The sequence below is a fragment of the Lycium barbarum genome, chromosome 7 (assembly GCF_019175385.1).
Source record: "Lycium barbarum isolate Lr01 chromosome 7, ASM1917538v2, whole genome shotgun sequence".
In the NCBI taxonomy this organism is placed as follows: Eukaryota; Viridiplantae; Streptophyta; class Magnoliopsida; order Solanales; family Solanaceae; genus Lycium; species Lycium barbarum.
Genome location: NC_083343.1, coordinates 98374745 through 98401905, shown reverse-complemented (window position 1 = coordinate 98401905; position 27161 = coordinate 98374745). Strand labels below are relative to the sequence as shown.

Genomic DNA, 27161 nt, shown 5'->3' with positions numbered 1-27161 from the left:
TAATAGGGTTTCACCAATTCGTTAACCATCACCTAATAATCACTGTAAATACTCATTCTGTATCATAACAATGATAAATCATCAAGCTAAGGTGGAAGAATTACCTTTGAAGTTCACTATTCAAAATCTCTACACTTAGGTTTCTTACTTTTTAGTGGGTTCCTTGAAATCTAACCAAATCACAAGATTTTGGTGTCAAAATTCACGTTACAGGGTTTTCATTAACATATACGAGGCATCAATACCTTACCTTATTGATTGACCTTGAAAATGCGGGAACATCCTATCTAGGAACCAAGCTAATTACAAGTTTTTCAATGAATTTCTCTCTCCCCAACTGTTATCTATTTATAGAAGAAGGGTCCGCATGGTATGAGACCATTGCTCGCCTTTTTGTCCTGGCCAACTTAAGCCTTCTCGCGATGAGAGGCTATCGCGAGAGTAGTTGATCCACCCAAGCCTCCACCCTTGTGAGGCCATTGTGGGAGTAAGTGATCCACACTTTCTTGGCTCATTTCTCACTTGGGCAACGACCTAAGCTCTCGCGAGACACAAGACCATTGCGAGGCTAGCGGCTTGCCCATGCTATCCTCTTGCGACCTCCATGCGATGGATGAAACTGTCCTGTCTCGTCCCTCGGCCATCTGGCAGCCTTCTCGTGGGCTGAACACATTACAATGTGCTCTAGCAGCTCTTTTCTTCCTTCAACTTTGTCTAACTCCATTTTTGTGCCTCAATACCCATGCAACCCGACTCCTTTATTGATACATTTACCATCATAGGACATAAAATTTTAGTTTCCACCATATTATCATTAGCTTAACATGATTAACGCTTTAAAAAGCATAATTTTTTGGGGGGGTTTTATGATTTAGTCTTGAACAAGGAGATCAATCAATTAACTAGATCGACTTTAGGGTTTAAGGTGTAGGGTCATGGTCCAATCCCTTCCTTTTATGTGATGTAATCACATCTGAGCCTGACCAAATTTCCTAATTGGGGGTTTTAGATTTTCAAGTTATTTGGGAAAAGGTTTAAGTGAACAATAGTGGTCAAATGTTCAGCAAATGTACATAAATGTAGTGTTTTGTTGTTTTGACTTTTTTGGGTCAGACCAAATTATTTTTCTTCTTTATATTCAGAATAGAAACTTTTCATTCCTATTTTGGTACTAACAATTACTAGTAAAAGACCTTGTAAAGGCTGCTGGCTGCTGTAATACAGTACTCACTTAAATCCTCTATAAGCAGTTTATAGTATTTCTCTTTAGAATCTTTTCTTCTTTTAACATAACAATATATATGTACAAACTTGAGCAAATATATCTTCTTTAACTAACTTCACCCACGCGCAGTAAGCCCACGCTCCATAAATACACCAATCAACAAGCAAGTGGCACAACGTAAGAAAGAAAGCGCGTGGTAATATGAAGTTCTTCCACACGAGTTAGAAAAATGTTAAAAGTACAAAAAAAAACACAAGAACAAAGAAAGTAATATCAATTCTTGATTTTAGAAGTGTAAACTTTATTCTCAATTCTTGATAATTAGAGGTGAATTGAAATGCAAAGAGATGGAAGAAGAAGCTTACATGGGGTATCAAGAAAAACAAGTAAGAGTTGAAAAGTACGTGTTTTTGTATACTTTGTGAATCTTGAATTGTATACTAAGTTGAAGCTTCAATAAGGTCAAAAGTGTCCACTTTTGCCTGCAAGAGTTCTAATTTCTCTTCTTTTTAAGTCCAATTTCATGTAGAATGAATTTGAACTTGGGGTGTGAAGCTTCAAGCTTTAAACTTTTAGAAAAAAGGTGACATTTTGGGTATGTGTAGGGTTAGTTCTGGAATTCTTGTAAAGTTGTGGTTTTTTCTTGGAATTACTGGAAATGGAGGGTTTTTCTAAGTAATGGTTGTGATGGGATTTTAGGTATGGAGTTTTGGGATTTGAACTTTTTCAAGATTGTGTTTTGGAGGGAGAGTTAGTTGAGAATTTGGATTTTTTACATCTTATACTGTTACAAGTTGAGATTTTGGAGATGGGATTTGATTTGGCAATGCAAAGATTGCTATTAGAGGAATTCAATGTAGTTTCCAAGTAAGGTTTTTGGAGTTGGAGGGGAAAAAAAAAACACTAATTTAGTTGTGATATTGGGTTCTGACCCTGACTTTTTCTGTCTTCGAGCAGTGGGAACGTTATAGTTTTTGGTTTTTGTGTATGGAATTCATGTTTAGACAGATATGAAACCACCACATCAGCATTCACGGATCAATATTGCTGAATTGAAAGCTCAGATAGTGAGGAAACTCGGACCAGATGGGTCGAAACAGTACTTTTATTACTTAAATAGGTTGCTGAGCTTGAAGATAAGCAAGGTTGAGTTCAGCAAGATTTGTCTTAGGATCTTTGGGAGAGAGAATATTGCACTGCACAATCAGTTTATCCGTTCTGTTTTGAAAAATGCTAGTAGTGCAAAAGTTCCACCGTCAAGTCATGATGATAAGTTTTTGAAGCCTGGTGCAGTGCTTGGTAGTAATGAGGCTTCAAATGATGCTTATGAGCAAAATGGATCCTTAAAAAGGTCTTCAAGTCAACCAGGTTTGTCAAATGGGGACATTCTTCCATTATCTCCTCAAAAGGCCAGAACAGGCTTGTGTGATCATAGGGCTGGGGATCACCGTTGTGCGCTTGGACCAAATGAGAAAACTAATCTTACTTTTCAACAACCAACGACAGAATTGAGTGAAGAAAGGGAGGCATCGAGCCAAGAAACAGCGAAACTTTCTTTAACAAAGAGACCACTTGAAGGTCCAGTTTCTGTACATAACAAAGAGATGCATGCTAGGAGAGAACTACAAGCTCCGCTTGGAGTTCCATTTTACCCTGTTAGTGTAGGTGGATCACATAGAGTATTGCCTCTGGCAACAAGTAGTAAATGTGTTAGCTTTTCTAATTATGGTGCTTTGTTGGACAACATAACATTGAGGGAACGCATGGAGCAGATTGCTGCAGAACAGGGCCTCGAAGGGGTGGAAATCGATTGTGCCAATCTGGTGAACAATGGTTTAGATTCTTACTTAAAAGGTTTAATAAGATCTTGTGTTCAACTTTTGGGTGCAAGGTCTGGGCATGACCCTACTAAGATCAGCAAAAAGAAGCAGCCGACTTATATGAAGCCTGTAAATGGTCTCAGACCAGGTCATCATTTTCAGGTGATTAGCGATAGATCTTTAGAAGTCATGCAAGAACAGGTTCCGCACAGCCTAATATCATTGCAAGATTTTAGGGTTGCCATGGAGCTAAACCCACAGCAACTTGGCAAAGATTGGCCTTTACTGCTGGAGAAATTATGTGCTCGTCTCTGAGAATAAAGCATATAGGGACTTTGTTGTCTTCCGATTGAGCTTTTATTGGTCCCTACTGGATCAGAGGGCACTGTCCTTTCAAGGGACTTTGTGCGGCCTCTGTGTTAGTTCTCTCATGGCCCTTTGAACCAGTCAATAATGGTTGAGGTTGGACGTGCCTCTTTGAAGATGATAGGGACCAGAGCCAAGGACTATTTGTCTCACCTGCTACAGGTAACTTTGGCCAGAAAACCCCCATTTATTTGCAACCACTGAAAGGGACTTGAAGAAGAGAATCCCTGTTGGTTGCCCTGTTGTATCATCAGCATAATTATGTCTGAATATTTTCTGAATTCTCTTGTAATTTATAGTCAATGAGCAAATTTTGAACAGTTTTGGAGGAATAATTGTAGTGTGGTGCTTTTTCAGAAAGGTGAAACTGAATGATGCAAGAGTTCATGTGTATCAACAACACGTTAAACAGATTTTCACCAGTGGCTTAATCAGCTCACGATTTCCTTACTTTTAAGTCAAAGCTTGTATGGTTGTGGTCCAAGTTTTGTTTTTCTTACATTGTTATTTTTTAGGTGAGTAACCCCATGAATGCTGCTTATTTCTTTTTACCCTTGATGCTCAGTACTGTGGTGACTGGTGAGAGCTGGGACATCTCTCTAATTGACTTAACTTACTGTTTGACTTTAGATGACAAACTTAATTTTTTTTTTTAAAAATATTGGAAACACCTCTTGACGAATAAAGATAATTGTTCATTCTTGTGATAAGTAAAGTGGTACTTTGCATGTGGGAAACACATTTTTGATGTGTAATATATAAATAATCAAATAGGTCTGAAGAAGTAGCTACATATTAGTACCCTATACATCACTTGCCTTTAAGGTTGGGATGAGTTTAAACTCCTGCACCAGAAATCAAACTTCAGAAATTTTTGTTTTTCTTATAAGGTTTGGTAGAATTGCACTTAGTATTCTTGGCTGATTGCTTTTGATGAGTTAGACTTGAGCAATGACCAAAAGTGCAACAACAACAACAACAACAACAACAACATACCCAGTTGAATCCCACAGTGTGGGGTCTGGGGAGGGTTAAATGTACGCAGACCTTACCCCCACCTTGGTAGGGAGGCTGTTTCCGAAAGACCCTCGGAATGACCAAAAGTGCGATAGACTTAATTAGCAGTTACATTGTGATAATACCCGAGTAAGTCTGTCACAGTGTTATGATACTTTGTGACTTCAGTATATTTATTTTTTGATGCCTCATTGCTCCTTGTTCACTGTGATGCATATAGTCAAAGTTTCTTAACACTAAATTGGTTTAAATAAAAACTCAAATCATCCCCAGGGCTTAGTTGCGAAGAAAACTTGGTATTTAAGCTGAGAAGGGTAGAGAGGCGAATCCATTATCGCTGAGTTTCGAGGCTGCATTTGGTCCATCAGAGTTAAATGATTTACCTTATCCTCCAGAACAAAAAAAGTAACAGTATCGTGGCAGTGGTGGTGGTGGTGGTTGGTGGGTGTGGGTGTTGGGGGGGGGGGGGGGGCATAAAAAGAAATGAAAATGATAACTTGTTCTGACAATGGAACAGCAGTTGGAAAATGGAGATTCTTTCTTTTGCACAGGGTAATGGAGATGGAACCAGCCATTCTTGCTGGAAACTGGTGATATTGGTGCTGGTCAAGGAAAATCAGTTACCTACCTCGAAAAAGAAGAGGTCAGAAGAAAACCTTCTCTCTTTTCCTATTTCTCTACTTATATCTCTTAGTATTGAGTAAAGAAATTTTGCTTCTAAGAAATGCGATAGTGCATACTGGAAGCTCTAGTGCTAGCTTTTCATAATATTTGTCTACCTTTAAGCGTTTCTTACTTTATCCTAGGCCTTGATCTCTAACTGTAGTGTCTTTCTCTCATTATCGTAACTGTGGTGTCTTTCTCTCATTATCATTTCTTACTTTATCCTAGGCCTTGATCTCTAACTGTAGTGTCTTTCTCTCATTATCGCTATGTACTTGTCCAATACAGTTGACCTTCTACTTTGATTGCATATTGCTGACCTGTGGGGGATCTGGAATTGTAAGTTCATTACCGCTTGGTAATCATCAACTCTGTGCATTGTCCAAGTTAATTCGCCTTTAGATTGAGAGATCGTCCTGCTCTTATGGATTCTTGGAAGTCTAACCATGGCCTACTATATCTTTTTAACCTGTCTTCAAGGAGCTATGCTGTAACTAGTAAAATTGGTAGCTGGGTATTTAGAAAAAATGCAGATATCTATTTATTCTATTGATGGACTTTAAGGTCTAAATTAGTGGTTAAAATATGATGCTAAATAATTTATTGTTCAGATACAGTGAAATTCTTGATAATATTCTGGTGATTATGAGTGAGCTAAATGATGTCGCAAGAAAAATGAAAAGAACTAAGGTTTGTTAGTAACTCTGTATATTGCCGCTTAGAGATATGGGAAAAAACCATTTGAAAGATGATTTATCCAACTTAACGCCAAAAAATGATGACTATCTGTTGATCAGCTAGGCTATTATGTCACATACCATTTGGCAGCTTGACATAATCAAGAAAAATGATCCCCAACTGTTTGACCCAGTAGTGATCCTAGAAAAGTATTTTGGGTGAAAACCTTGAAGACCAGGGTTCAAATCCAAGAGACAAAATTGCTAGCTGATTTCTTTTCAGGCCGAAGTCTTAGTGGGCAGAATTGCCCAGTATCTGTGTTGGTGGGAGGTACCAGTAAACCGCTGGAATAGTTGAGGTGCGCAAGTTATCCCGGACACCATCATTATCCAAATAAAATAATGTCTCTTCCATATCATATACTCCCTCCATTTCAATTTATGTGAACCTCTTCTAAGTACGAGGATCAAACTTTATAACTTTGACCAGAAATTTTGATATAGATCAAGTTTGTAAAAACAAAATTATATAATTAGAAACTGCATAAAAAGTACCATAAGTCATGATAATTTATAACTCAAATAATTTAGAAAAAATGCAAGGAAAATGTGGTCAAAGAACCACCTCCTAGACTCCCCAAATAGTAATAGGTTCACATAAATTGAAACAGAGGGAGTACTTAAAAGATAATGTGTATGTGCTTGATGGATTGTGTAAGATTACCCAATGATGGCCTACAATATCTAATGGTCCCATTTTCGAGGCGCTATGCTGTAACTAGTTATTTAGAAGAAATTTGGATTTCCATGAGTTATGTTACTAGAATTTAGCGTCTACATTAGTGGTTAAAACGTCACAATGGCTGCTAGATAATACTATATAGTTAGGTTACAATGTGATATTCTTGACAATATTCTGGCAGTTATACATTAGCTAAATCATATCGAAAGGACGTGAAGAAATAACTTTGTTGGTAACTTCGTAAATTGCAGCTCAGAGAAATCGGAAAAGAAGCACGAGAAACATATTTTATCCAATTAAACATCAGAATAAGACAACAAAAATCAAAATTTCTGTTGATCTCTGCGAGGCTATTATGTCACATGCCATTTGGCAGTTTATATAATTAAGAAACATGATCCCAACTTTTTCTTTTGATGAAGTAAGTAGAATTTCATTTAAAGGCATCAAGAAGATGCTGACAAAAATTATAGGGGAACCCGCGGGGCTGGGCTTCCATGATGGAGGTCTCAGGTTTAAACTCCCTGCTCAGCTGGGGATTTGCCTTTTGGGTCGAGCTCATCACACGGGGCTTGCCTAGTGCGGGTTATCTCTCCCGTGTGGTTTGCGGGCTATTGCACAGGAGCGGGGTTTACCTTGTGCGCACCTGAAGGATAGCGGCTGCGGATTCCTTTGTCATGAAATTACTGGGAACAAAACGAGTTGCTCTGTTACTCTATCTAGTGTATCACTAAAGAGCAAACTCCATCCAAAACTGTTCACAACTAGATACAGGAGCCTGATTTAGCCAATTCAATAAATTCATTAAGCATTTGGCTTTTAGTATATGAACAGAATTGAGATCCCATCAAAACACCTACAGTTCCTTTAATTCCAAAGACACTAAAAAATTAGGCAGGAACTATTGACCAAATGTTTGATGGATTTTCCTACTCTCCATTTGCACCGACCGCCATATGATCCCCAATCTTTTTGACCCAGTACGGATCTTAATAAAGTATTTTGGTTATTAAAAGTTTCTTCCATATACTTTAAGGTATTCTAGATGTGCTCGAAGAATCATCTTAGATTACCTAAAATCATCAAGTAATATAGGCAAAAGATGGTAAAGTGCAGCAGTAGACTGATGGTTAAGTCAGCTTTTAAATTTTTTATTTTACTAATATTAGATCCAGTGCAGAAAAGTGGGAAATATCTGTTTAGATCTTATTTCTAGGGAAACTGGTCAAGGTAATCCAAAGAAGATTTTCCCGTTGAAAAAACATACAAAAATTTAATGCAGCAACCATTGAATTGAACAAAGTTAAACTCTAACATTGAATGTAGATAAAGTTTGATCCTATTAATTCCGAACTTACTATAGTAGTCTCTTGCAAGTAAATACCAGCTGTCTTGTCAAGTACCCTTGAAGCCCCACATTCTACAACGGAGATGGAACATTAAAAGCATTGGATTTTTCATTTCTTTATCCCAAAAAAGGATTTAAACCTTTGTTCTTCATGAGATACCAAAAATGAGCCAACAGATAAGCTAAAGTTGATAACCAATAGATTGGCCATAGACAAAATTATCCATCTTTAGTAGAGCTACTTCGTCACTATTTGAGAAAGAAAAGAAATCATAGTTGTTATAAAAATGAAAAGAAGACCTGTGAATTGACACGTGCTGCCTTGCTTTGCTTAGTGAAAGCATCAGAGCCACTTTCAAACACCATTTATTCATTGTTGACCTGCTGTTCGTTGCCACTGACTACCCTGTCTACCATTTTCTACATAATTATTGTACATCTTTCTCGATACTACCAGCCCTCTGCAATTTCCCAGTCAAGATGGTACAGGTTGCCGTAGCTTATGGTTGTATACGGTAAAAATCGGATTTATGCTAGACCGGTGAGATCGGGAATCGAGGGAAGAAAGAGACAAGCACGAGCATGAAGACTTTCTTTCGGACCGGAGGTATTACACTAGAAGTGGTTGATCAGAAGAAAGCGAAGGAAATCGTTTGGTCCGGTTTCTCCATGGCCGAGTTGATCGTGGCCGTTAGTCTGGTTTCTCCATGGCCGAATTGATCGTGGCCGTTAGTCCGGTTTCTCCATGGCCGAGTTGATCGTGGCCGTTAGTCTGGTTTCTCCATGGCCGAGTTGATCGTGGCCGTTAGTCCGGGCGATCAGTTACAAAATTGCCACGCGTCAAGACCGTTTTGCCACATTGTACTGCCAATCGTACGGGTGTCAGACCGTACGGCCCAACCTTATCCTTTTAGGGTTTTCTTTATTCTAAAGGGGCTTTATGTTGTATGCAAGGCCCATAAGGCAAGACTATAAATAGGAGGCATTTCCCTACTTTTAAGGGTTAGCTTTTCAAGATCAAGAAGATTGTAATAGAAAATATATGGAAGCTCTCTCTCTCTTTTAGTCCGGATCTGTGGAGTATTGTTGTTTAGCTTCATTCTTCTAATATCACTATACTTAATCATCCATAGAAACATATGCAACCCATGTATCCAAGTTATTAACGCATATATTCATATCTACAAACCATTGTACGCGAATCCATATATATACATTCCCTCAAAACCAACAAAGATTAAAGTTTGCCCAAATATCCTATACCTCACTTACAAATTCAATTGATTACTTAATTTCGGGGTAAACAGTTTGGCGCCCACCGTGGGGCGAGGATAATAGTGGTCTTTGATCTTGGTTTCTATCTCTTACCCATTAAGATTGAAAAAATCTTTTGTTCGTCTATGTGAAAACGGACCAAATGGCAAACAGTGAACAATCTGGTCATGTCAACAACAACGAGATTGTGGCCGAAAATGAAAACAGTGGGCTACGGGGATTACCAGCAGATCCCATTGACCCAAACCCCGTTAATTCGAGGGAGGGCCTCAACCGGCAAAACACCGTGAATCAGGAGAATGCCGCCTCGCCGGCCACCGATCCCTTAAATACTCACAATTCAATTACTTTGTCCCGGACACAAGGTCGGAAAGTGTCGGATACCCCGGATGAGATTAACTTATGTTTAATTTTTGAAATGTTGCAGGAACAGAGGGCAGCTATTGCCGAACAAGGAGTCGCAATAGCCCAGTTGCAAAGCAAAAATGATGAAACGGCCCCGGAGAGGACGAAAGGTGTTGCCGAACCCAGAAGGGACGAAACACAGATGGTCGAGAGTAATGGGTTCGGAGCTGGTTCATCCACCGAAGTTTTGAGAATGCTCGAAACATTGGCGAAGCGGGTAGACTCGACTGAGAAGAGGGTGAAAACATATAACTTTCGGGTGGACCAGATCCCGGGGGCTCCGCCTATTCTGAAAGGACCGGATTCAAAAAGGTACATTCAGAGGCCTTTTCCTCCGAGTGTGGCTCCGTAATTGATCCCGAAGAGGTTCAAAATGCCGGATATCTAGAAATATGACGGCACAACGGACCCTCAGGAACACGTGACTTCATACACCTGTGCCATAAAAGGCAATAATGTTGAAGAGGATGAAATTGAATCTGTATTGTTGAAATAGTTTGGGGAAACTCTGTCGAAGGGAGCATTGACTTGGTACGACCATCTGCCCGAGCATTCAATCATTTCTTTCGAAATGCTCGCGGATGCGTTCATAAAAGCTCATACCGGTGCCAAAAAGGTGCAGACCCTTGAGGCGGATATTTTCCGTATAGCCCAAAGGGATGATGAGTTATTGCGTGAATTTGTCAACCGGTTCCAAAGGGAACGGATGGAGCTCCCTCCGGTTCCGGAGGAATGGGCTACACAAGCTTTTACCAAAGGGCTCAATCCTTGGAGCTCGACGGCCTCGTTCAAACTAAAGGAAAACTTGCTGGAATACGAGGCTGTGACCTGGGCGGATGTCCATAACAGAAACGAATCGAAGATTCGGGTAGAGGATGACCAACTCGAGCTTCCCCCGGGGCCCGTGAATATCAACAAAAGCTCTGAGAGATCGCGGAAAAATTACGAGTCGGAGTCCAGACCATTGAGGGAAAGGTATCGGCCATACTCTCATTCGGAAAAGCCAAGCTTCAGGTTGGAAAAATCAAGGGTTGGCCCGAGTCAATTCTCCGGTCAGGGTGATAAACGGACCGAGCGCCCGTCGAACAGTCGAGGTCTATCATTTAGGAGCGATGCCGGAAGCTCGGCCAGCAACAAAGACTTGCCAAGGATATCGGAGTACAACTTCAACGTCAACACTTCGGACCTCGTCTTGGCTATTGGCCGTATTGCAGAAGTAAGATGGCCGAGACTACTAAGGTCAGACCTGGGCCAACGGGACCCGAGGGTGATGTGTGAATATCATGGAACCCATGGGCACAGAACTGAGGACTGTTGCCAACTAAGAGAGAAGGTGGCTCGGTTACTGAAGAATGGCCACCTTCGAGAATTGCTAAGTGAACGAGCTAAAGGCCACTACAAGGAAAGAGAATCTCATAAACGGGCCGAACCAGTGGAACCTCAGCATATAATCAACATGATAATCGGGGGTACTGATACCCCTCGAGGGCCGGTGATGAAACAGACAAAGGTTTCCATTGTGCGTGAGAAGCACAGCTGGGATTACGTACTCGAGGGTTCCATCTCTTTCAACAACGAGGATACAGAAGACATCATTCAACCGCACAATGATGCATTGGTAATCTCTATTCTTATTTTTAAATCGCAAGTTAAACGTATTTTGATTGACCGAAGTAGCTCGGCCAACATCATCCGGTGGAGAGTGGTTGAACAGCTAAGGCTACTCGATCAAATCGTACTGGTAGCCCGAGTGCTCAGTGGATTCAATATGGCAAGTGAAACCACGAAGGGGGAGATTTCTTTGCCGGTCAACATTGACGGCACCATTCAGCAAACAGTGTTCTATGTAATCGAAGGGGATATGAAGTATAATGCATTGCTGGGTAGACCATGGATACATAGCATGAGGGCCGTGCCATCGACATTACATCAGCTGCTGAAATTCCCGACTCCGGAGGGGATAAAAACCATCCGAGGAGAACAACCCGCTGCAAGGGAGATGTTCGCAGTCGAGGAAACGTCACCCCTTCCCAAAAAACCGGATAAAAAAAAAGATGAATCAGTCGGTGGCAAGGACTCTAAATAGCAACTAAAGTACACGGGTTCGACAACGGAGCGGATGGGGTTGGACCCGGGGCATGTAGAGGATGATTTCGGTGTACCCAGATCATTCGTCTTGCCGGATGACTCAGATGCAACCAAGTCTACAGTAGAGGAGTTGGAGCAAGTCATCTTGTTTGAATATCTACTGGATAGAAAGGTATACCTGGGCACGGGGTTAACCTCGGAGCTCAGGAGCAAGTAATTAAATTTCTTCAAGCTAATGCCGATTGTTTCGCATGGTCCCATATAGATATGACAGGTGTGCCACCGGAAGTAACAACTCACAACTCAGCCTCGACGGGAGATTTCCCCCGGTGAAGCAGAAGCGGAGGCCTATGGAAGAACCGAAGCACGCCTTCGTAAAAGATGAGGTAACAAAGCTTTTGAAAATAGGCTCTATCCAGGAGGTAAAATACCCGGACTGGCTAGCTAACGTAGTAGTGGTGCCGAAAAAAGGTAATAAATTTCGAATGTGCGTTGATTATAAGGATCTAAACAAAGCATGCCCGAAGGATTCATTTCCAATGCCTCACATCGATAGAATGATCGATGCGACGGCCGGACATAAGATGTTAAGTTTTCTCGATGTTTACTCCGGGTATAACCAAATCCGGATGCATCCGGAGGATCAAGAGAAAACATCCTTTATTACCCGGTACGGGACTTACTGTTACAATGTCATGCCCTTCGGATTAAAAAATGCCGGTGCAACTTACCAACGCCTAGTTAATGGAATGTTCGAAGAACAAATAGGGAAAACAATAGAAGTTTATATTGACGACATGGTGGTCAAGTCCCTGGAAACAGAGGACCATTTAAAGCATTTGCAGGAAACCTTCGATACACTCCGCAAGTACAACATGAAGCTTAACCCGGAAAAATGTGCCTTCAGTGTCCGGTCTGGCAAATTTTTGGGTTTCATGGTGTCAAACCGGGGGATTGAAATCAACCCAGATAAGATCAAAGCCATCGAGGATATTGAGGTGGTGAATAACGTCAAAGGAGTGCAGAGGCTCACCGGAAGGATAGTGACGGAAGGATAGTGACGCTGAGTCGTTTCATATCTAGGTCTTCGGATAAGAGTCACCATTTTTTCTCCTTACTAAGGAAGAAAAATGACTTCGTTTGGACACCGGAGTGTCAAAGAGCTTTGCAAGAATTGAAAAGGTACTTGTCCAGCCCGTCTCTACTGCACACACCGAAAGCGGACGAGCAGCGTTTTCTCTACCTTGTCGTATCCGAGGTAGCGGTAAGTGGTGTTTTGGTCCGAGAAGAATCAGGTACGCAATTTCCTATATATTATGTGAGTAGAACTTTAGGGGATGCGGAGACCCGTTATCCCCACCTAGAAATATTGGCATTGACATTGGTAAGTGCTTCTAGAAAGCTCAAGCCTTACTTTCAATGCCATCCGATATGTGTAGTGACTACTTACCCTCTAAAGAACATCATACATAAACCGGAATTATCGGGTAGACTAACTAAATGGGCTGTAGATATTAGCGGATATGATATCGAATACAAGCCCCGAACGGCCATCAAGTCCCAGATCTTGGCCGATTTTGTGGCAGACTTCACCCCGGCTATGGTCCCCGAGGTTGAGAAAGAATTTCTGCTAACCTCGAGAAAAGCTTCAGGTATTTGGTCGCTACACACGGACGGGGCCTCGAACCTTAAAGGTTCTGGGCTAGGAATCGTCCTTAGAACCCCCGCCGGGGATGTCGTTCGACAATCCATTATAACTGTTAAATTGACTAACAATGAAGCCGAGTATGAGGCTATGATTGCAAGTCTGGAATTAGCTCGGAGTATGGGGGCCGAAATAATTGAAGCAAAATGCGACTCTCTCTTGGTCGTTAACCAGGTGAATGGCGTCTTCGAGGTTAAGGACGAACGGATGCAAAGGTATCTAGAAAATATTCAAGTGATACTACACTGGTTTAAAGAATGGACCATGCAGCATGTATCCAGGGAGCAGAACAGCGAAGCCGATGCATTGGCCAATTTGGGATCTTCAGTCAAAGGGGAAGAAATCAACCCCGGGACTATGGTGCACTTGATGAATTCGGCGATAGAAAACGGACATGCTGAAATAAACACAATGGGTTTAACTTGGGATTGGCGCAACAAGTACATCGACTACTTGCGAGATGGAAAGCTCCCGAGTGACCCTAAAGAATCACGATCACTAAGGACAAAAGCTGCACGTTTCTGCTTGGTAGACGGCCAATTGTATCGACGGTCTTTCTTCGGACCCCTGGCCAAGTGTTTGGGTCCCGAAGAAACCGAGTATGTGATGAGAGAAGTACACGAGGGGACCTGCGGCAATCACTCCGGTGCTGAAGCCTTAGTCCGAAAAATTATCAGAGCCGGTTACTACTGGAACCAGATGGAGGAAGATTCAAAGAATTTTGTCCGGAAATGTGACGGGTGTCAAAGACATGCCCCGATGATTCATCAGCCCGGAGAGTTGCTGCACTCGGTGATGTCACCTTGGCCCTTCATGAAGTGGGGAATGGACATTGTTGGTCCATTGCCATGGGCACCAGGAAGTCGAGTACCGGATAAAGTTAGGTGCTAGGTCTGAAAACACGTGTTGCACTCTTTTCCTTAGTACGGTTTTGTCCTAAAATGGGTTTTCCGACAAGGTTTTTAATGAGGCAACAAGTACAACGTGTTACTTGATAAAGACGAGGACAAGTGCCCGGAAGCTCGGGGCCACACCCTACGAGTGGCGACTTGATAGTGCTTACCCGATCTTGCAGCTCGGATAAGCACTAGGGGACTACTATACCCACATCGAGGTTTACCCCGGTTAGTCGAAAACGGAGGAGCTCAACAAACCAAACGATCAGAATGAATCGTGTCCACTTAGTACTTGCTACGGCAAAATCAAAACCGGACCTTTTGTATTAGGTTTCGATGTAAGGACCAAACGATCAGAATGAATCGTGTCCACTTAGCATTTGCTACGGCAAAAACAGAAGGAAACAGACTAAATTCTCATATCATGTACGTACAAATACTTGCAATACAAAGATTATCGAAAGTTCGGATTATTGCATTTCGGATATGTCTTCTTGTTAAAACACCCTACCCCGGTGATTACCGCCGTATTTCGGCATCGCTTTATTCATATACCCTACTCCGGGCACTACAGTCGAAATTCGACAAAGGCAACAAGGTCACATTGAACCGAGCCAAAATCTTTAACACCCTCGAATGGGGACTGCTACATCAGAAATTGGTAAGGCAGGGATTCAGGTGTCCGAACCTAATCTATGATAAGCGAATAGTCGAAAAAATATCGGCCCTAAAAATGCCTAACGTGATTCGGAGACGTCTGAATTCACAAAGCATAAATAAGTCCAACGGGCAAACCACTCGATCAAATTCCCGGACAAAACGTACCGGACGAAGAGAAAAGCCAATATTCAGGCACAGTCCCAAAAAAATGACTCCGAGTCTTTCTGCTTGTCCTTAAAACGGACCGACAATTCGAGCAAAAGTCATAACAAGCATTCAAGGAAAAGAATAAAGAAAGTCAACAAGAAAAATGCACATTTCATATATGTAAGGTTTTTTACACCTGAAATTCCTACGAAGTTGAAAAACAAAAATCAAGCCAAAAAGGAAAAAGAAAAATAAAGGCTAAATACAGGCCCTGGTCTATCCGGTGTGGCTGGATCCAAAATGTTCGTATACTGTCCGCTCGGAATCTTCGGAGTCAGTATCGAGGGCTCTCTTAGCTTCTTCCTCGGTCCTTTTAGCTTCGAGTATCAGGGCCGGGAGATCCGCAAAGCCATGCTCGGCTTGCTCAAGGGTGGCCCTCCGGGACTTCCACCGTTCATACTCCACCGCAATCGTGGTATGAGCCTCGGAAGCCTCCACACTCCTAAGGGCTTTTGCCAAATCGGCTTCAGCCTGGGCCAGCTTGGCCACTAATTCATCCCTCTCTTCATCAAGGATTCTTTGGATTTGAGTGGCCGACTCGAGCTCGGCTTTGAGAAGGTCATTAGCCTCGGCCGTCTCCTCGAGTTCGGTTTTCAACTCGTCGCATATCCGGGCCCTGTCCTCGGCTTTTTGCTCGAACACCCTTATCCTCTCCTTATACTTAGCACTCTCAGATTCAAGCAGCCGATGCCTCTCGGCCATGTTCACGGCATCAGACTTGATCGAGTCAAGCTCCCCCGGAGTTGAGAGAGAGTGATTTCGAGCCCACCAAGCCTCGAAGAAAAATGAGCATTGTCTTGGCTAAGGCCGACCTTGTCCGCTTCATGAAGCTGGTTCTTCTCGACCATCCCAGCCAACTCATTCTTTAACCGAAGGTTTTCGGCCTTCGCTGCTTGGAGCTCGGGTTGAAGGTTGGAAAGGGCAACAGCTCGGTTCAAGTCATCCTCCTTCACTTGCAAAAGGTGCTGGAACTTCTCCGTTTCTCGACCCTGGGCATCTAGCTGGCCCTTAAGGTCGTCAACTTCTTGCTGAGCACGGACGAAGACTTCATTGACGAGCACTACACTCTGTAGAAGAAACGAAAAGTTAAACTTGGATAAACGAGAATTCCCATTGAATTATGCAAGGATAGGCTGATAAGCTTACTCGATTGCCCGCGTGCATGCCCTCGTTAATGAGACTCTGCTAGGGGACTCCGGTCATCTTCCGCTTATCCGAGTCCGAGACGAGGGGCCTCAGATAGCTTGCGACTCCCACCGGAAGAGACAAAAAGCTGCAGTCCTCGGGGACGGTAATCACAGCCGATCATGTCCTCCTAGGTTCCATACTTGGGGCCGGGAAGATGCGCACCAGGCTATCCCTTGCACCAATCTCGGTGGACCAGCTAGCTGCCCTCGTGACTCGAGGGATAGGGAGATGTCCGAAACCGGCAGCTTCCCCGGTAGCAGGAGGAGTATCCGAGAACATATCATCAAAGTTATCCGACCTCGAAGCTGGAGTTGGAGAATTCGGAGCAGCCTCAACAGCCTTGGTAGAGGCAGGGATCTCGGAAGTTGCAGCAGTCTCGTCGCCGGGCAGTGGACCAACATCCATTGGAGCCTCGGTCTCGGAGACCGGCTCAGCCTTCTGATCGGCTTCGGTAGCTGGTGCATGCCCGGACCTTCTGGTCCTTTGCAGGGGGGTCTCCTCGGATGAAGCATCACCTGAAATATCAACATATTCAATCGACCTTGGAGGAGTCGGGTAAAGAACTTCTTCCCCACCTGTGTGCAATGCCGGAGCTGACGGTCCTTCCTCGGCTGAAGGAAGTGGTGAAATGATGGTATCCTCCTCCGGAATAGAAGCAACGGAAGGGGTCACACCGATCCTCCGAACGAGGAAATCGGGCTCTGTTTCGTCTCTTAGAGTCCGAACGACGCTTCTTGCCCTTTTTTTCGGTTTCTGCCCTTTGTCCGAGGGGTTTCTCCTCCTTTTGTTGGCAGCAGCAATAATACGGGATATACCCATTGAATCAAATTCGGGTGCCGGCGCAGCGGGTTCGGCTGCTGGCTCCGGTCTTGGGTCCACCGAGCCCTTGGGTAAACCTGAATACCGAAGATGTTATAAAAAGGAAAAGGTAGAAAATGCGATAAATTCCGACCTAAGCATAGTATTACCGTGGTTTTGAGCGACCCATCGGCCACGCGACAGGAGTCCCAATGTCCGTGCTTCATGGGTATGTTGGCTAAGGAGAGCACCAACCTATTCGTTCATGTTCCGGACAGCTGGAGGTATCCATGCCACGACTGGTATAAAGAAGGGGACAAATCGTGATAATATGAAAGGACAAGTGTTTGACAAAGCATTCAAAGGTAACTATTAAAAGAACTGAGACACTTACGATTATCATTCCACCTCTCCGGAAAGGGCATATAGTTGGCCGGAATAATGTCCGCAGTCCTCACCCGGACGTAGCGCTTTAGCCAACCTCGGTCTCTATCTTCATCCATCTTCGAAAAGATTGGGTTCCGGCTTCGCTTGGCGAGCTTTATTACACCTCCTCGGAACAACCTCGGGGAATATAATCGGATGAAGTGAGCCATCGTAAACTCCTTCTTCAAGTTGTTGGCCAACAGCCGGAGGCAGGCCACGGTCCTCCAGACTATCGGACCAATCTGGGCCAAGGTTACATTATATGTCTGGCACATATCCAAAATAACCGGGTCGATTGGGGGGTCGAGCTTGAGTGTAAAAGGATAGGTGTAAACGTACAGGAAGCCCTCCCGATGATCGGTGATCGATTCATCAGGTCCGGGGGCAAACACTTGTACCGGACGGTTATCCCATCCGCAATCAGCCCGGACTTGATCAAGTTTGTCCTCGGTAATGGACGACGGGTACCGTCTTACATCAAACCCTCTATCAGCAACCGGAGAAGGCTTCTCAACTTCAAACTCCTTGTTATAGTTGGGTTTGGACGGTACAATGTCCAAAGCAGTGGGCTCAACGACGATTTTTCCCTTGGGTTGTGAAGTTGGCTCGGTTCCTTGAGAAGAAACCGAGGGAACATCTTGGGAGGTGGTTTCGGTGTTGGCAAACATTTGGAAGTTATGGAAAAGGAGATTGGCGCATTGGAAAAGGAGATTGGCGAATTCGAAAAGGGAGAAGGAACAAGTTAAAAAATAATAAGAAAGAGTGAAGGAGCAGTTGAAAAAATTCAAAATGGCAAAGTGAGAGAAGAAACGAAGTAGCACTTTCGATAGGAAAACAACAAATGAAAAGGTTGGCAAAGTTGGTTTTATTACACACAATATAAGCAACGAATCGAGGGGAGAAAACGGTTGAAATCAGCAAGAAATATGAGATGGAAGATGATTAGAAGTGAAGAAGTAGTAAAATGGAGAAATGAAAGGGTTAAAGGCCTTATATATGCATGGGAACCGAGACGGTTACAGATCCCAGCAACCGGGGGATGCCACGTGTCCCACAATTAATGAGACGTGATTTGAAACGACGTGCGTTACGGCGGTTGCCAAAGTTGGCCGTTCAGGATGAGACACGTGGCTGATGGCAGAGGGACGTGACGCAACTGTTCCCACCAAAATGAAAAGATAAGAACGAGCTTATGGAACCACCGGTTTGGCGACTCATCCACTTCCCGTTACTCCGGTAAAACTACGGTCCGGAAAGTGTGGGGACTATCTGTATACGGTAAAAATCGGATTTATGCTAGACCGGTGAGATCGGGAATCGAGGAAAGAAAGAAACAAGCACGAGCATGAAGACTTTCTTTCGGACCGGATGTATTGCACTAGAAGTGGTTGATCAGAAGAAAACGAAGGAAATCGTTTGGTCCGGTTTCTCCATGGCCGAGTTGATCGTGGTCGTTAGTCTGGTTTTTCCATGGCCGAATTGATTGTGGCCATTAGTCCGGTTTCTCCATGGTCGAGTTGATCGTGGCCGTTAGTCCGGTTTCTCCATTGCCGAGGTGATCGTGGCCGTTAGTCCGGGCGATCAGTTACAAAATTGCCACGCGTCAAGACCGTTCTGCCATATTGTACTGCCAATCGTACGGGTGTCAGACCGTACGGCCCAACCTTATCCTTTTAGGGTTTTCTTTGTTCTAAATGGGCTTTATGTTGTATGCAAGGCCCATAAGGCAAGACTATAAATAGGAGGCATTTCCCTACTTTTAAGAGTTAGCTTTTCAAGATCAAGAAGATTGTAATAGAAAATATATGGAAGCTCTCTCTCTCTTTTAGTCCGGATCTGTGGAGTATTGTTGTTTAGCTTCATTATTCTAATATCGCTATACTTAATCATCCATAGAAACATATGCAATGCATGTATCCAAGTTATTAACGCATATATTCATATCTACAAACCATTGTACGCGAATCCATATATATACATTCCCTCAAAAACCAACAAAGATTAAAGTTTGCCCACATATCCTATACCTCACTTACAAATTCAATTGATTACCTAATTTCGGGGTAAACAATGATGCTGTCTGATGTCTACCTTGTATAAATGTGAAACCTCTTGATTTTTAGGTGGATCAAGGGAATACTTCCACTTTTTATGTGTGAAAAGGATTTCTGGAGAAGTTTTTACTAATAAGATGAGAAAATCTATGGATTGGGAAGCTTCTTGTCAGAGTTTCTAGATGGTGAGAGTGTGAAACAAACCCTGTTGGTTGGGCCTTTTTTTTTTTTTTTTTTTTCTTTTGAACCTGTTGACTATATTCTATATCATATGAGCAAAACAGTACATAGGTTGTACTGAAACCATATCTACAAAAGTACTCCACGACTCTAATGTTTTATGCCTATATTGAATCTAAAACATAATGATAGTAACAGTATCATCTGAGTAAACCTGATTACACCAAAAACAAAATAGTAAAATACAATTCAACTTGACCTTCTGCACACCATTCTCTATACTATCAAAACATCGAGAGTTTCTCTCCTTCCAGATTGACCACCATTGCTGGCAGGGACAATTCTTCATCTGTTTCTGTTCTTGGCCTGCAAGCCTGCCTCCTCCCAACTCTTTAAATCCTCTAAGACCTTTCCGGGCATGGTCCAAGATATACCTCTAAGATTTAAGAATATTCTCCAGAGCTGTTGTGTAAACTTGCAATGAAGGAACAGATGTTGGTTGGGTCGTTTTACTTTTCCTAATCAGGATATTTTGGCTACTCTATTTTCTTTTCTCTAATAGTACTCTTGGATTTCACTGCTTGGGGAGGGGGGTAATTTTGGCAACTCATGTCAATAAAGTGAGTTTGCTCGAAAATATTTCCATCATCTACGCCTGAATCCCAAATTGATAGGCACCAGCTATATGTACCTCATGTACCATTCCGCTCTAGTTGGACGGATGTAGCATACCTAGATGAGTATATTCCAATGAATTTAATGTTCAGAGGGCTCATTATGGTTTGGCTATTGTTAGCTGTCAACCCAGTGCCACTCTCCTCGTTTATCTGGCTTGGGATTGACTAAAAGAAGTGCCTGACTGAGAGTAGAGAAAAAAACTTAACGTCTTGCAAAGATGTTATACTTTAATGAAGCATCAGTGACCTCATGAAAGACTGACAAAACCAGATAAAAACGAACAAGTCTAGCTAGAGGAAAAAGAAACAAAGAAAAAACAAAGTCACACAATAGCCTTTTACTTCAAAAACTTCTCCGCGTCTTTTTTTCCTTTAATCTAATATCCAAAAAGCTGTAGTAGAACCACTGGAATAGCCTACTAGGATCCAAATACAATATGTTGAGTCCAACATCGGCGGGTACGAGGAAAATTGATCTTTTGGTATGGTCTTGCGCAATCCTAACCTCATGAGCTAGCTTTTAGAATTGTTAGGTCTAACTGCCCAAGGACCATATCTTTATCAGGGTATCAGAGTCAGGTCCATCGAAATTATTGTTTATCTGATGTTGGGCCCCCCTCTTATATTGTCCACGCTCCAAATGTCCAGCCTGAGCGTGCAAGGGTTGAATCCTACATCAGTGGGTATGAGAAAAATTGGTCTCTTTATATGGTCTTAGAAGATGAAATGAGGTTTAACTGTCAAACTTTACATATTCTACATAGAAGTTCACATGTCCTTTATCCAGATAAAACTTTGCTTCCATCTTCAACTAGGTAGCATGGACTTGGAAATGAATATGGCATTTGCATGAACGCAACATGCCTACCTGACATATTGGGAAAATGTGGTTGTCACTTATCTCATCAAAGGCTATTATTAATGGAAATATGTGAGTCTCGTGAGCTACCAAAATATGGAAAACAAATTCGTGCCCAGAAATTTTAGAAATCTCCGCGCACTGTTCGAAACTTGGTTGATAATGAGATCGCCCCTCTACCCTTCTTCACTTAAATATCAGGGTTTTGTGCGCGACAGGATTCGAACCCGTGACTGTGCATAACCACACATCACGCATTACACTTGTACTACTAGGCCAAAGCCCAGGAGGCAAATCCTTGCCCCATAACTTGAAGCTTTAAGTATTCTTGAAGGTCCATCCATTGTGCTCAGCTTTTTGGTGCAATTTCAAGTTCAAGATTTTTTTGTTTTATGTCAAGTTACCATTTCCTGTAACCAACTCTAGAAACAGTAAAGACTTGTGATTTCTCTTTTGGAGGGTGGAGTTGGTGGAGGAAGCTATTGGAAAAATGAGTCTGTAGAAATCTACAGTCAGCACTTCTATTGTTAGAGTGAGAAAGTACTGAGTCAGTTATGTCATTCGCAACCTATAGTTATTGGCTCTCTTTCCAAGGTATTAGGTTCAACACGAGCACTTCCATATTCATTTCTTATTTCTTTAAGGTATCCTGTCTATCTTTTGCCTCTATATCGTGGACCCAAACAAGTTCTTATCCAACATAGTCACATTAATGTGAACTTACAGGACAGAATGTAGCAAGGAAGGATGATAATGTAGTGATGTATATAGCACTAACGAGCAAGAAAACAAATATGACCTAAGAACCAGCAGCTTTTGTGCATCTTAATCGCCTGCTTCTTGCTTTAGAAATGTTGCTCATTAGATAACTGTTTCCAATAAAGCTTGCACTAGGCTCTCACCTTTTTTGGCTTAGCCATAGCATTTTATTGGTAATGGGTTGATTATTGAATCTAGTCGAAATTATATAGCTGAATGTAGAGATTAGCAGTGTCCTACTTGAGAAGAACCTCTTATCATCCACAAACTGAAAAGAATTAGAGAAAAAAGCTTGAGAAAGCTTCCTTGGAAGGGGTAATATTTGACGAGTGTTAGTGGAACCCATCCTCTCGTTGTCAAAGAGGACATAAGTGAAATTACACGACAGATGGATAGTGCAGAACATCATTTTCCAATTTTCTCTTCAGTAAGGAAAGAAAGCACTGCCAAAACCAATAAGAAAGAAGAAATTGCATGATGTAAGACTATTTTCCTCTTTTTTTTTTTTTTTTTTCTCTCTCGGAAATGGATAAATTTATTAGTTATGCATGTGTAAACTATTCCAACTAAAAAGCATGGCAGACAATAACCACTGAATAATAAAACGCATGCATCATTATCTATTAGCAGTGACACATTTGGATCATATTTCTTTACAACTCTGTTAGAGACACTTGACTCCTGCTCACCCTGTCCACACTTTTATCTTCTTCAGAATCTGAATGTCCTCTGTGGAGATTTTTAAAATCTACTTACACCTTGCAGCTGATAAGGAGGAAGAGGGAAAAAAAAAAGATAGCTGATAAAATGTGGTAGTGCTGGATACTTGATTATGAAGAGATACTACACTCTTCTACAGCAGCAAGCAGATAACTGGGAGTTCAATTAGCCTTAAAAAATGCTTTGGAGAACAAGAGCACCCCCTAAAGCAGTCTGTTTTGGATGGATAGCTGCAAAAGAGGTTTGTCTAACTCAAGCAGCTCTTCAGAAAAGAGGCCTATCTCTCTGCAATAGATGTTTCTTATGTGAAGCCTCATTGGAAACAAACAATCATCTTCTACTTCACTGTAAATCCTCCTGGCATATATGGTCATGTATTCTTAACATTTTTGGACTCAGCTGGCTGATGCCCCAGGATGTGAGAAGCCTTTTATCTTGCTGGCAAGGACAGTGTATTGAGAAGAGGAAGAAGAAGACTTGGAAGACTGCCCCAGTATGCCTAATGTGGACACTATGGTTGGAGAGAAACAATAGATGCTTTGAAGGGAAGAAATTGCATCTATCCTTTGTGAAATATAGATGCTTCTAGACACTGCATTTGTGGTGCAAGAGTAGTCCATTGGAAAACCCAACTCTGCTCTTGGAGTTTTTGGTCTTTGATGTTGTAACTATAGCAGTGAACTTGTTCATATCTTTTGTACTTTTTATGGACCTTCTTGGTACTAATCATCAATAAAACTTTACCTTATCAAAAAAAGAAAAAGAATGTGGTAGTGCCTTCCAGGGACACTGAAGGCACATACCAAATAGTCAAACAATGGGAACAAATCTGGACATGGTGAACGGTGAGCTCCGCACAAGTCTGATGAGGGTCAAAACGAGTGGTTGTGGCAATGTCCAACAAGAATACAACCACTTCAGAAGCGTCCATGCCATTCAGGAACAGTCCCAGAGGCAATTTCCAGGTTTCTCGCACTGCTTTTTGTTTGTAAGTAATTGTTTCATAACAATAATCTTCTTAACCAATGCTTTCAAATTCTTGAGCATACCATCTTTTATTACATGAATAGGAGTTTGTCATTTTGGGCATTCAAGTCGACAAAATGATGTAGTTTTAATTTGAAGAGAGAGAAAAGCATGTTAGAACACTTTATCAATAAGTATTTGGCTTTGTGTCTAATGCTCTTTTTGTTGACTGGGAAGGTGAGGAAGTGTCATGCTGGCATGGATAAGTGCGTGCCTGAATGTTTCAAACTGCCACGTACTTAGAAATTTGGTTTACCAGTCTAAGCTCAGTAAGCACTTTGCGAGGAATGAACAAAAGGTGATCTATCAAAAATGTTATAGAAAGCCTAACTTTTCTCTGAACGTACTGTTTATCTGAAGGTACTGTTTGCTATCGTACGTAATTCTGTCCACCTAATCTCAAATAAGTTTGCACTTCACATAATCATGGCAGTTTCACTACTTAATACAACCATTTCGCGTTTTTACATGTAAATTCTGAAACGCCTCCTGCTGCCACTAAAAGAGATTTTTCGGGACAACTACTCATCAAAAAAGACGAGGAGAATATTCTTTTTCAGGACTACCTTTCTTTTTAGTAACTGTATCCGTCCACAGGTTCCACATGCAAGGTCCTAATTTTGACATTTTATTGTTTTCTTGGTTTGTAGTCATTGACTTACCATTTTAGAATATGTACTTGTTATTGTACTTCACCAATTACAATTCCACAAAGAAATTTGTCAAGTCCTATATTGATCTCAAATTTTCTGTTTTATGCAATGATATAGTCCGGTCCTCTCGACTTAGTTTCACCATAAAGGTCCAAGTTGGCGATTGCACCTCTTTTTGTTTTAATAATCTTGATCATATTAGAGTTACAGTTCTATCTTTTCAACACCCTGCTGATTTCCAATCTAAGTCCAACTGAAATGTATATAGGGTGTATTATATGGGAGTCCATAAACTTTGAGTTTGTACACTTGATCATCTTGATTTTATGGCTGACTTGAACCTTCAACTTTTGAATAGAATATAATAGGTCCTTTCGGCTGATTGACCTCTTGAAGAAACGAGCACATCAGATTATGTTAAGCTAAAATAAACTGCTTTTAATGCTGAACAATTAATGGGGTGATATTTGATGGCAAAATCAAATAGGTAAAGAGAGAAATTATAGCCAGTAAAGTGCCTGTATCTCTTCCACCATGTTCTGCAAGGTGGACGTAATCATACTACTATGCGAAGAAGCTGGGACCCACCTCAACTACCACAGATACATTAGAGCCTTTTGGTGCTTTGTTGCATGTTCGACACCATTAAAAAGTAACCAGCACTTCCCGTTTGACATATTTAATCTTTTAACAGTTATGCCATATCTTCTTCATGCTTTAATCTACATGCTTTTTAGGTGTATGTACTGGGTTAATAGGAGGAAATTGATGGGGAAGGGGCAGGGAAGGGGAAAAGGATCATATCTTGGTAGTTCTGTGCTGCACCTTGAAAACGATCCCTTCTGCTTTTTCGGATCTAGTTGTTTCATGAAACTGAAAAATTAGATACCATCCTGATGACTTCCTTTCTGTCTGATTTCTTCCTGATGTGATTACTTTTTATACTAAGAACAGCTGAGAAAATATTTGAAATCATGTTTTGCATCTGGGACAGATGAAGCAGAAGCTGGTGTGTATGATGCTTTACCGTGTTTAGGGATCAATCTAGACTTGTACCAACTTCTTCGTCCTTGTTAATTTGTTTATCTCATCTGTATGTTTAAACTGTAAGTGAGAAGACACTTGTTTTCTTAATTATGTATTTAACATGTCTCACAGCATGCAAGTCAGAATATTTAAGTCTTCCTTACCTAATTCAATTGTTGTTACATCTAAAACATCAACCTTTTAGAGTGAGGAGACATTTGTTTACTTAACTATGCTGTAACTATCCTAAAGACACCATAATAGCCTAGGTCCAGTAAGCATAAAGGATCTAAGCTTTATCCAGTGATATCGTTAAAACCTTTCTTCTGATGGGTTCTCTGTTTACTTTTGTTCAATAACTATGATTACGGTATATTTACTAAGTTAAACCATCAAATATGCTGGCACAGGATAGCTCCATCTGCTTCATGTTATACTGAATCAGTAATTGCAGCAGCTCGCCCTAGGGATTAAGCATGGAGTGTGAAAGCAGCCTTCTTTCAGGTATCACTTTGTAGATGGACTTCTTAATATGACTGCCTTCAGTTTATTAGAATTGTGTCCTCAAAAATATCATTGTTTTAGCTTTTCTTAAACACGATTCATGTTTGCAAAAACAACGTACCCTTCTTTTTCTGATGATTTTTAACGGATTAACACTTGCAGAAGAAGCAAAAAGAGGAAAATTTAGTTCTTCAGAGTTGTTTTTCTTAGTACTGTCACATGTTGGAGAAAATCGCGGAGATAGCATATTTGCAATTGATACTGTCATTATGAGACTCCTTTTTCACATGCTGGCTATAGAAGTAAGTAAATAGCATTCTGAAGCTCTGCTGATAATGTAAATAAATAAATATCACCCCTTGGGGGGTCTTGAGAAACGGTAGTGCCTTACATGTCTTCACCCTTTAGAGACCTTCTTGTTGCAATATGAGTTAGCACTATGGTTAGACCATACAAAAATCCTCCTCTTTTGTCTGTCGATGCTTGGGCTTATGGTGACGTGAAGTCAACTCTGATCTTCTTAGCATTTCCCACATTACATATTTGCATGTACATTCTCGTTTCCGCAAGTTTGTATATCATGATGAAGCTTCAAAAGCCCTGTACCTAAAGAATATAACGGTGAAGATAGAATTATGTCAGTGATCCTTCTTAGCTGGTGTTTCTATGTTTCAGAACATGCAAAATATATATTATTTCCTTTCCCTCAATCTCTTGACTGTCCCTTTTCTTTTCTTTCTTCTTTTTTCTTTTTGTGGCATCAGAATTAGTTATATTTAGAAGGTTGTAAGCTTTTCTTTTTTGATTCTCTGGAAGGGAGTGGGGGTTTATTTTAAAAAAGAAATACATCATACTTCTAGGATATGCTGGAGAAAATGAAGCAAACAAGCCTTTACTACAGGGACTATAGGCTATGGTGAAGATATAAAAAGTTAAACAGATGCTACTTCTTGGCCATGCTAAATTTGGCCAGTTAATGATTCAGATACCATGGGTATACTCTGTGGACAAATCTACTAGCTGGAATCTCATCTTCTTATACTGAATACCAAAACTATTGAAAATGATAGAAAGGCCAATTATTTTTAGTAACCGAGAAATTCTTGAGGATAAATGGTACTATTTGTCCCTTTACTCTTTTCTACTTAAATATATGTATTTTTGTCCACTACATGTTTCAAACTAATGACGTGCACC

At 41.5% G+C, this 27161-nt stretch overlaps 1 protein-coding gene across 4 annotated transcripts; it reads left to right on the top strand.

Moving 5' to 3' along the window:
- The first annotated feature begins 1252 nt into the window (after positions 1–1252).
- On the top strand, positions 1253–27161 carry LOC132603617 (uncharacterized). 4 transcript variants are annotated; one of them, XM_060316749.1, is made up of 5 exons: positions 1253–3573; positions 22801–23743; positions 23959–24079; positions 25871–25964; positions 26127–27029. In XM_060316749.1, the coding sequence occupies exon 1, from the start codon at positions 2236–2238 to the stop codon at positions 3358–3360; it is 1125 nt and encodes a 374-aa protein (XP_060172732.1). In that variant the 5' UTR covers positions 1253–2235; the 3' UTR covers positions 3361–3573; positions 22801–23743; positions 23959–24079; positions 25871–25964; positions 26127–27029. The 4 variants fall into 4 exon arrangements, 2 of the variants coding, with proteins under 2 accessions (XP_060172732.1, XP_060172733.1); XR_009568437.1 differs by lacking the exon at positions 1253–3573 and adding an exon at positions 4912–5071 and having other exon boundaries at positions 22751–23743; positions 26127–27161; XR_009568436.1 differs by lacking the exon at positions 1253–3573 and adding an exon at positions 4912–5071 and having other exon boundaries at positions 26127–27160.

Coding starts and splice junctions, on each gene's coding strand:
- LOC132603617 (XM_060316749.1), top strand. CDS start 2,236: ATGAAACCACCACATCAGCATTCACGGATCAATATTGCTGAATTGAAA.